The sequence below is a fragment of the Chiloscyllium plagiosum genome, chromosome 35 (assembly GCF_004010195.1).
Source record: "Chiloscyllium plagiosum isolate BGI_BamShark_2017 chromosome 35, ASM401019v2, whole genome shotgun sequence".
Lineage (NCBI taxonomy): Eukaryota > Metazoa > Chordata > Chondrichthyes > Orectolobiformes > Hemiscylliidae > Chiloscyllium > Chiloscyllium plagiosum.
Window position 1 is genome coordinate 41,043,001 of NC_057744.1, and position 11,388 is coordinate 41,054,388.

The 11,388-nt window shown below is 44.1% G+C and overlaps 1 protein-coding gene across 2 annotated transcripts in view; it reads right to left on the bottom strand.

Moving 5' to 3' along the window:
- tfap2c (transcription factor AP-2 gamma (activating enhancer binding protein 2 gamma)) overlaps nt 1-11,388 on the bottom strand; it is a 60,429-nt gene that overhangs the window by 17,724 nt on the left and 31,317 nt on the right. For both annotated transcript variants that reach the window (XM_043676975.1, XM_043676974.1), the window contains exon 4: nt 1,489-1,714. In XM_043676975.1, the coding sequence (XP_043532910.1) occupies nt 1,489-1,714 (226 nt within the window). The remainder of the gene's footprint in view (nt 1-1,488; nt 1,715-11,388) is intronic.

Sequence of the window (11,388 nt, forward strand, 5' to 3'; positions counted from 1 at the left end):
CTCAGCACTGTCATTGACTAAAGTGATACAGAAGGAATTTTTCAAAGCTTTATTCCCTTTGGACAAGATGCAAAATGGATCCAATGGTGGAATGTCATTGAGGTTTTAGTCATGACCTACTATTTGCATTATCAAAATATCACTGCAGAGCCCAGGATCCAGACTGTCACTTTGGAACAGCACCAACTGAATGCTACACTGTCAAAGGTTCTTCTTTCAGATGGATGGGAAAGTTCTGTGTACTATTCAAAGAGGACCACAGGATCTCAGACCAACATTTATTCCCCAACCGGAAGTCACAGAAACAGATTACAAAAGATCGTCCAATTTCTCAGTTGCAAGTGTACTAACAGTGTCAATCTCCACACTACAACAGGGTTGTTAACCACATCGCTCTATTTCATGCCTTTCTGCTTGCTACCCTCATACCCTCCATAGTATTTCCCCCTCACCTTTACCTTCCACCACACAGTCCACAGTCAGCAGATTCAGCCCACACTTCACATTATTCCAAAGGAATCATTCCTTGTCCCTGATATCCCGATCCATTCGTCAATCACCCCCAATACTCAATCTTTCACATTGGCAAGACGTCCACTTCCAACCTTTCTTTTAGTTTAATCCTTCCAAGACTCCAAACTTTCCTTGTCTCATTTTAGAATTTGCTGCTGATACTGTTCCCTCTGCTGTGGAGACAACATCTAGACTGGCTAACTGAAGTTATCCATTCAGTCTGCATGATCAATGTGGTGCTGAGTTTAGTTGTCAAGTCATTTTTATTTTTCACCATCGTCCTAATTTATCCTTGGGTTCCTACATTGTTCAAGTGAAATACAACCTTGAAGAAAAACACCTTATCTTTTGTCTAGCCATCTTCCAGTCTTCCAAACTCAATTTAACAATTTCAGATTAAACCCTTTCCTCAGTATTTCAGACAGCAGCTGTTAGAAATTGTTCTGATTTTCCCGTCTGACATATACTTTATTTTGTTGACTCCACTATCATCCCTTTTTCCCATTCAATCTCCCCCACCTTCCACCCAGTCACGGGCATTCCCAATTCTCTACGTGTCTGAAACCTGGCAAGTGTCTTCATCATCCCACATCATCAACCTGAAACATTGACTCAAGATCCTCTCTTCACTAATGTTGCCTGACCTGCTGAGTATTTCCAGCATTTTCTGTTATTACAAGTTATCTGGTCATTTATCACATTACTGTTTTTGGGAGCTTGCAATGCCGACATTATCAATCATAGTTCCTTCATTGAAATAGTAACTACACATCAAAAATATTTCACTGGCTCTCAACTGGTTTGGAGCCTCCTAAAAGATGCATTACTCTTGCTGTCCTCTTTACATAATAGTTTGTAAATTCCAACTGACATGAAGTTGTTGAACAAATTCCAAAGTAATTTACTTGTGTGGTACTTTATTATAAAGCAGCCCTCTCCCTCCCACCAGCTTCTTTCAGCAGTTTTCTCACTCACCTTCGCAGGACTCCACCAAGAAGGGATGCATTCAGACACTCAGGAGGAGACAAGCGCCTCTGGACTTCAGCCACTGTCACCTTGTATTTGGATGTTGAACTCAGGAGTGAGAGGCGACCAGGAACTGAACAAAAGACTTCATTGGGATTGGTAACGCCCCCCGTCAAACTCTCCTTCTGGTAGGTTAGTGCAGACAATGCTGTGCTTTTGGACATTGATATTGGCCCTTGGAAAGGAAAGACAAATAAATCAGTTGTCACAAATAACCTAAAGGGCACAAGTAACAACTTTGGCTGCTGTGTATCAAACAGAACAGCCCAATTTATGTCCTTGAGCCCCATATTGAATACATGTGGGAGCTGTACATATTCTCACAGTGGATTCTATATATACAGCGTATGGTCAGTTATATTGGCTTGCAGGAAACTGAGAGTGTGCACGCTTTTAAGGGATATAGGGAAGGAATTCAAATTAAAAAGTTGACAGATACCAATTCAAAAGCACAAGCTGAAAGCACTAATTGTCAAAGAACTTAGAAAAACATGAAGTATTGGATTCTACCAGTACAGGCTCAACCAAAGAAAGACTTCAACTGAGGCAGGCTAGTCAATGCAGTTGGGCTAAGTCAGAAACTAAGGCTCAGATGTACTAGTTATTTTATTCAAATGAATGCATAAACTTCTTTCTAAAGCTGAAAGCTAACACTGACATCCAAACAAGTTGAACCAATTCCATATGGAGACATGTTAGCATCTACTGCTGAGTCGCTATGGTAACAGCAACTTGTTCCCATCCTCAATATAAAGTGGAAGCTTGAATACAACAAGGAGTTTCATTTATATATCACCTTTAACATGGTAGAAGGTCCCAAGGTTCTATTTTGGAGCATTAGAGAATGAACGGGGTGGGGGAGTGCTAGATGAACAATACTAGGGAGTTATTGGTAGCAGTAGAGAGTGTGGTGCGAGAAAAGCACAGCTGGTCAGGTAGCATCTGAGGAGCAGGAGAATCAACATTTCGGGCATAAGCCCTTCATCAGGAGGGCTGATGAAGGGCTTTTGCGTGAAACATCGATTCTCCTGCTCCTTGGATGCTGCGTGTCCCACTGCGCTTTTCCAGCACTACACTCTCAACTCTGATGTCCAGCTGTCCTCACTTTCTCCTAGTTATTAGTAGCAAAGTTTTGAATGAGCTGAAAGTTTATGAAAGATGGAAGATGGGAGGCCAGTTGGATATGCACGAGAATAGCCAGATCTAGATGTAACATAGACAGGAAGGAATTTTAGTAATTACTGATGTACAAGTGTTAACTGTATTCTGGATTAGTGGTGGTGGAAGAGCACAGCAGTTCAGGCAGCATCCGAGGAGCAGTAAAATCGATGTTACGGTCCAGCACCACTAATCCAGAATCTGGTTTCCAGCATCTGCAGTCATTGTTTTTACCTAAGTGTTAACTGTAACCTAAGCCAGATTGATAATATTCCACATGTTCTTATCTGGCAGGAGAGGTGACAAGAAATGAAGTGGGTCATACTGAGTGAAATAACAGATAGTTTGGGTCTAATGGATGTTCGAGAATGGTTTTTAGCCATTTTCCTACCCTGACAAAGAGGTACTAGTTGGAAAAGTACATGATTGAAGCAGTCCTCTTAGTAACCCACAAACTCTACCATTCCTTACACACCGTCTTTTAGTGTCCACCTGATCAGGCAAATAGGAATAGAGTCTAACATTACACTTAGTGAAGGCCCCTCTGAAAATATAGCACTTCCTCAATAATGAACTGCAGTGCCACTCTGAAGAATTGGACTGATTATATCAGCTCTACCAGGAATTCATCACGGGCACACTTTTGCCATTGCACACTGTCCCATTTACACATGAAAAGGAAGGACCACCAACCACACCGCATAGACACAAGGTACATCAGAACGTTAGAGCATCAAAAGCTAATGGCACTGTCATAATTATTATGGTATGATTATTAATATTCAGGTATTTAATACTAGGAAGGAGTTGGAAAAGGGAAATGAGGAGAAATTATTCCCTAATCGTGGGGCCACCCAGAACAAGTCAACATGGATACAAGATTGTCACGAACAAGTCAAAAATGGAATTTAGGGAAAAGGTGATAAGAATGTGGAACCTGCCATATGGTGCTGGCCAATGGTGTACGTGTGGGGAAGGCTGAATGTACAGAATGGGGGAGAGGACTTGGGAAGGTTGGGGAGTATCAGAGTGGGAGGCGATTGGCCTAAATTGTTAACACCAGTATAGACCACTTGGAACAAAAGGCCATTTCTCCGTAATTCAATGTAGTTTAACATGCAACAAATCGTACTGTCAAGTTAGGTGCAAGGCACAGAAATAATAGCTTTAGTATCTAGTAAAACTGACCATTCAGGCCCTCTTTACCCCCAACATAATCAGGTACTGGATTTCTAATCAGAGGAGCAAGGACTGAATCCCAGCCTGGCATTCAGTTGGACTTGCCCATTGCTATTGGGTAATTTATGTCTATTAACAACTTTTCTTTTGTTCAGCTGAGACTCAAAGGGAAAATCTCAGAATTCAGCTTCAATCTGCTGACCAGGACTGAGCTCACTGTGGTTCAGATGATGTAGATGTACTGTATACATCAATTAGCTTACAGGGCCCTTAACCTCTCACCATCCTCAAAACTCCCGAGGAAGGAGCTGATGCTATTAGCTCCCTTTCCCATAATTTCACAATGCCTTTGCAGCAAGTATCCTAATTTCTTTAGCCAATCCCCTCACTGCCTTCTTGTACACCTCATTCAATAGGAATCAAATGGTGTCTTTGCTGTTTATTGGGCACTGGCATGGGTACATGCAATAAAATCAACCCTTTACAGAGATAACAGATGTAGAGCATCTACACACACTGAAGCATTAAAGTGCAATCTCACCCAGTTAGCTCAAACACTGTGCTCTTCCTTTATCATGCCTTACATCTTAGCATCAAACTAGTCTGCAACCGGGTCTAAATTTAAGTGTAAAAACAGCCGAGGAGCAGAAGTGTGAGATTGATATTTGAGCACCTCACGGGCACATTCACGCCTAGCCAATTTCAACAAATATTTAATCACCAGGATCAGATTATTAGCCCGAAGTAAAAGCCACCAAATTGATCTGGTTGCCAACAAACACTGGATACAGCAGTGTATTCTTTAAGATGCCTTCAATTATGCATTGAGATTTCCATATACAGTACGCTCCAAGCATTGGGGCTTATGATGCTGTGATAGTGTCCTGCTTTTGGTCCAGGAGGTTCAAGTCCCACCTGCCCCTTGAGGGTGTGAAGTAACATGCCTGAACAGATTGATTAAAATAATTCCTTTCAGGGTTCTTGCGGCCCAGTGGTAGTATCTCTGTCTCTGAGATGGGAGTTCAAATCTAAACTGCTCCAGAGGTGTGTATTAAAATCTCTGAACACGTTACTGAGGTAATGCTTGTACAATAATCAGCTCAGGACTCACAAAAACAGTGCTCTGTTACCACGTGCACATGCATGCAGTGAAGCACTGTGCACTTTCAACAGGATAAATCCCAGCTCCCAGTTCCTGATTACCACTCAGTGAGCCCCTTTGCTTCCTACTCAGAGAGTATCGAGGTTTAGGGAGGACAGAAACATGCTTGGTTATGAGCAGCTTAATGACCAACCTGCCTCGTGGCATTCACAGACACTGAAACACATGCTGACACACACAATCTCATACACTGTCACACATAATACATAGACATACACAAGAAAGAATAGAATGGACCTGAGCCCAGCTTCAGTCAGGAAATCAGAAACTGTTCTCACTGAGCAACTTGCTGTATTTTAGCCAGATAATAATTTCCCTGAATGCAGGAAAAGCCTGTTATTGGAAGACACAATGACAACCACAATTGGCATTTTACTGATGGATTAAAGAAATTGGGCAGTCACATTCTATAGTGTCCCAAACCCTTCAATGAGGGCAAATATCTCAACATACATCTCTGATGTGCCCTGGGGCCCTGAGAAACTGCTGACGTGTGCAGTACTTATACGAGACGTTAAACTTCCCACTCGCCCAGTTTATCTGCCAATCCAAATTGCTGCATGACTTCCAACATCAGATGGCTAGATCTAAGGAAACTTAAGCTGTTTGCCGTATGTTAATGCTGGTTTTTTTAACAAATGTACTTAATGGGCATAAAACATGCTCAGCAATATAACTTAAAATACTGGCGTGTTGGAACAATGCTACCGCTCATGGCTGGGACAGTGGCTCAGTGGTTAACACTGCTGCCTCACAATGCTAGGGACCCAGGTCCAATTCCATCTTTGGTGGTGACTGTCTGTGTGGGGTCTGCATGAACTCTGTATGGGTTTCCGCCTACTGTTGAAAAATGTGCAGATTAGATGGATTGACCATACTAAATTGTCTATTGTGTCCAGGATGTACAAGCTAGGTGGGTCAGCTATGGGAAGTGCAGGGTGTCTGGGTGGGGTGCTCTTTTGAGGGTTTTGAGGGTCTAGGAATTCAATGATTCTCACCTAACCCAATCCTGGATCACTGTCTCTCACTCACCCCCCCAAAAATGCAATCCAACCCACAGCAATATTTGCTTCCTCCTCCTTTCCAACCCCCCCCACCCAAGCAATGTACATAACCTGTCCCATCAACACTCAGTGCCCACTTATCATTGTTAATCTTCTCCTGGCAATTCTCACTCTTGTCCAAGCTCAATGGCCCCATTCTCCAGATAGTGCTCCCCATCACACATTACAGTCCTGAAGAAGGGTTATATCCAAAACTTTGACTTCTCCACATCCTGATGCTGCCTGGCTTGCTGTGTTCTCCCAGCCTCCTGCTTGTCTACACCACCACACTTATAGCTTATACTAAGTGTGTTGCTATTCAGTTCATTTCTCATGTCAGAAATGAGTGATATAACTGTTTGCGTTAAGACGTAGGAAAAGTACATGCCAGAGGCTAAATGACCTGCCTTGTTATTTTCAAGGAAATGGCACCATAATTTTAAGCTTAGGCTGTTCCTTTCAACACTGATAAAGCTCTGGAAGGGGTTATGAAAACCCAAATCAGGTATAAAATGTGTGTACGCATGCAACAGTAAAAAACTGGTAATGATGAGATTTGTTAATCACAGAGGATTAAGATAATCACTTTAAAAAGGTGTGAAAATTTCTGAAATGCTCATTCTGTCTTAGATAGTTGGAACGTTTAATACATTGTCAGTAGTACCTTTATGTTTGACTCCAATAGTGATGAAAAGAGATTGCTTTTCACTGCCTGGTTTAATTCACGACCTGGTGTAATTGTGGGAGATATAAACAGTCGATACTGCCACTGCCAAATGTTACCTTCTGAAAGATTTCAAACTCATTTAGGTTTGAACACATTGCTTCCACCACCAATGCCACAGATTCACATTGAAATATTGCTCCAATAGAGAAGATTTCAATTTTGTACACTTTAGGAGCAACTTGTGTCCTGTGTGGTTACATCAAACCACCTGATCTCATTACTGAACAGAAATAAAACTCTGCATGCACTGGAAATCTGAAATAAATCCACAAAGGGCTGGAGAAATTTTCAAAGAGGACCCATATTAGATCGAAATTGGTAACATCTTTTTCTCTCTCCACAGATGCTGTCAATATTAACCTGACTCCTACTGATCTCCTTAAAGGTTGACCCACCTTCGAAGGATGTGTCCCTGGCTATTAATAGGTCAGGAGTTCCCAACCAGCAATGAAGGGTCTTCCATTCATAATGACAGAACTTACAGAAATTCAGATTTAATGAAGTCAAACATGCTGGTGTATAGAATTCAGCTAAGCAAACTGGTTGAGACTTAAGTTCAAAGGTCTATTTGCCCCCACTCAGATGTCTGTATGACAATGAGGGCAGTTACAACTCAGTGTGCCCTCACTCCCATATTCCTTCTCTACCCTCCTCTCACTGGGTCCCATTGTATGTTCCATCACCCTAACACCTGCCCTAGTACCATGCTGTTCCCTCCCAACCAGGCAACTGGACAGAATGGCTCTACTCTAATATCACAACATTCCAAAAGTGTGGAATGAGGCCTTTTGGCCTATCAAGTCCACACTGACCCTCCAAGATTCTCCCAATCTATCCCCATAAACCCGCACTTCCCATGGCTAACCCACCTAGCCTGCACACTCCTGGACACTATGGGGTAATTCAGCATGATTAATCCACTTAACCTGCACATCTTTGGACTGTGGAAGGAAACCAAAGAATCCGGAGGAAACTCATAGATACAGGTAAAATGTACAAACTCCACACAGATAGTCCTGAAGAAGGGCCTGTGCCCGAAACGTCGAAACTCCTGTTCCCTGGATGCTGCCTGACCTGCTGTGCTGTTCCAGCAATAAAGTTTCAACTTTGATCTCCAGCATCTGCAGACCTCACTTTCTCCACACAGATAGTCACGCAAGATTGGAATCTAACCCACGTCCCGGACACTGTGATGCAGCAGTGCTAACCACTGAGCCACCATATTGCCCTTCCTGAATCTTCTCAGTGTCAGACCTCACCACCAGTAACCAAAATTCATTCAGTCCAACTATCCATGAATATTGAAACCAGCCAATAGCTGTTCCATGCTCAAATACACATCAGCTCATTTTCTGATTTGAATCTATTGTCCTATTTTTGTCAGGGGATGAGCACTGCAGATGCTGGAGATCAAAGTCAAAAGTGTGGTGCTGGGAAAGTACAGCAGGTCAGGCTCTGAGGAGCAAGAGAATCAACGTTTCGGGCATAAGCCCTTCATCAGGAAAGTCACAATTATCAGTCAAATGAATGCGTAACGGAGCAGGAGTCAACTGCAGGGATGAATGCTGGAGGCAGACAGTGAGTTCCTGTTTTGGTGTTTCTCTCCCCTTTGAGGGATGTGGGCATCTCCTTAACCCATTGTACAAGAGGGCAGTTCAGGGTCAACCACATTGCAGTGGTTCTGGAGTCACATGTAGGCCAGACTGGGTAAGGATGGCAGATTTACATCTTTAAAGGACATTAGTTAACCAGATGGATTTTTACAAAAATTGCAGTGATTACATTATTTCCATGACTTCCAGATTTTTATTGAATTCACATTTCACCATCTGCCATGACCAGAGGCTGGGTTTTGGATTACTAACCAAGTTATACTCCCACAGCACCACTGTGTCCTGCGACTACATCAGCTTTTAGTGATGAAACTTAAACAAAATAGGTTGCAATCCAATTTAAATATTCTGCTCTGTCTAATTTCCCACCTTTTTAAATCTCCAACTGTCTTCTAGGTGTTGAGCTGGACTGTAGTATAATTATAAAGGTGTTGAGCTGATACAAAACTCCCTCTGTCCCCATGGGTGTGTCTATGATCTGAGTGACAGCTGTCTTGTGATACCAAGAAGTCCACCCAATGTCTGCCCTCAGTTAGCTTTTCAAAATCCCAGCATTTTCCCAGAGTTGGTAGGAATGCACCATTTAATCTGGGCACTGCCACAAAAGGTTTACGAATAAAAGTCAAACAGGGTTTCAAATAAATCGCATTCTTTTCACATTCAGTGTCTGTTTGTTAATTTGTAGTAAAACTATTGCAGGTTGGGGGAGATTCAGTTTGACTGCCAGAATGAGGACGTATGGATTAATATATGGAGAGCAGGTAGTGAGGTAATCTGAGGGGATGAGGTGAGGAGGTGGGTCAGGTAATTGAGAGTAAGGGAGGGTGGGTTGGATGGATGGCCAGCTGCGATTTTCTGCTAATCTGTAACAGCAGCAGCAATAAGATGGTGGGTAAGGAACATCTTCTGATTAATGGTCCTGTTATACACTTCCCTGACTGGCCTTGCTTAGTGGCTTTGTGGTCAGTAGTGCTTAAGTTGAAACCATCTTTCATCTGCACGACTCAGGAACTCATCGACCCATTGGTGTCTGGACAGAAATGACTGAGGAATGGTGATATTCAGCTCCTGTCTGTCTGTCGAGTATTTTTCTCTCCCTATCGTCCCCTAAACATGGTTGTGTCCTTGTTGGGGAATGACTTACACTATTGCAGATAACCTGAGAAAAACCATGAGGTGAAAGGGTTAACTGAATGAGGCCTAGACTTAAAGGGTTTAATTACGAGAATAGGTTTTGTAAACTTAGCTTGTTTCACTGCCAATACAGAAGGTTGAAAGGTGATTTCATAGAAGAGTTAAAAACCAGAAAAGGTATCTACTAAGAGCAGATCAAAGAAATTACTCCATCTGAGTTGTGGAAATGTGAAACACTGTCTCCAGTGGATGCTATTGAATTGGAGTTTACACTAACATAGTTTTGTGGTGGGTAAGGATATTAAGGAGTATGGAGCAAATATAGGTGAGTGGATGAAATACCAATCACACAAGATTTCACTAAGTTGCAGGGCTTGAGGGGCTGAATGGACTCTTCCTTACCATAGGAAGGTGCTTTGATTGTTCCACATATCCTACGAAGAGGCAGGCATAGCTGGGGCCCATGCGGGTGCCCATGGCTACTCCTTTCGTTTGGAGGAGCTGGCCCCACCCCCCACCTTTTCCTCCGTTACATCGATGACTGTATCGGCGCCGCCTCATGCTCCCACGAGGAGGTTGAACAGTTCATCCACTTCACCAACACCTTCCACCCCGACCTCAAATTCACCTGGACAGTCCCAGATTCCTCCCTCCCCTTCCTCGACCTATCTATTTCTACCTCAGGCGACCGAATCAACACGGACATCTACTACAAACCAACCGACTCACACAGCTACCTGGACTACACCTCCTCCCATCCTGCCCCCTGCAAAAACGCCATCCCATTCTCCCAATCCCTTCCACTCCGCCGCATCTGCTCCCAGGAGGACCAGTTCAAAATACGTACAACACAGATGGCCTCCTTCTTCAAGGACCGCAACTTTCCCCCCCGACGTGATCGACGATGCCCTCCACCGCATCTCTTCCACTTCCCGATCCTCCGCCCTTGAACCCCGCCCCTCCAACCGCCACCAGGACAGAACCCCACTGGTCCTCACCTACCACCCCACCAATCTCCATGTACAGCGCACCATCCGCCGTCAGCAACCGCAGGGGGTGCAAGACTTGCGCCCACACCTCCCCCCTCACCTCCCTCCAAGGCCCCAAAGGAAACTTCCATATCTGCCACAGATTCACCTGCACCTCCACACACATCATCTATTGCATCCTCTGCACCCGATGTGGCCTCCTCTATATTGGGGAGACAGGCCGCCTACTTGCGGAGCGTTTCAGAGAACACCTCTGGGACACCAGGACCAACCAACCCAACCACCCTGTAGCTCAATATTTCAATTCCCCCTCCCACTCCACCAAGGATATGCAGGTCTTTGGACTCCTCCATCGTCAGGCCACATCAAAACAACACGGACAACAAAACAACACAACAAAACAACAAAAGTGGGGGGCACGGTGGCACAGTGGTTAGCACTGCTGCCTCGCAGCGCCAGAGACCCGAGTTCAATTCCCGCCTCAGGCGACTGACTGTGTGGAGTTTGCACGTTCTCCCCGTGTCTGTGTGGGTTTCCTCCGGGTGCTCCGGTTTCCTCCCACAATCCAAAGATGTGCAGGTTAGGTGAATTGGCCATGCTAAATTGCCTGTAGTGTTAGATATGGGGCAAATGTAGGGGTATGGGTGGGTTGCGCTTCGTCGGGTCGGTGTGGACTTGTTGGGCCGAAGGGCCTGTTTCCACACTGTAATCTAATCTAATCTAATCTAATCTAATCTAAAAACGACGGTTGGAGGAAGAACGCCTCATCTTCCGGCTAGGAACCCTCCAACCACAAGGGATGAACTCGGATTTCACCAGTTTCCTCATTTCCCCTCCCCCCACC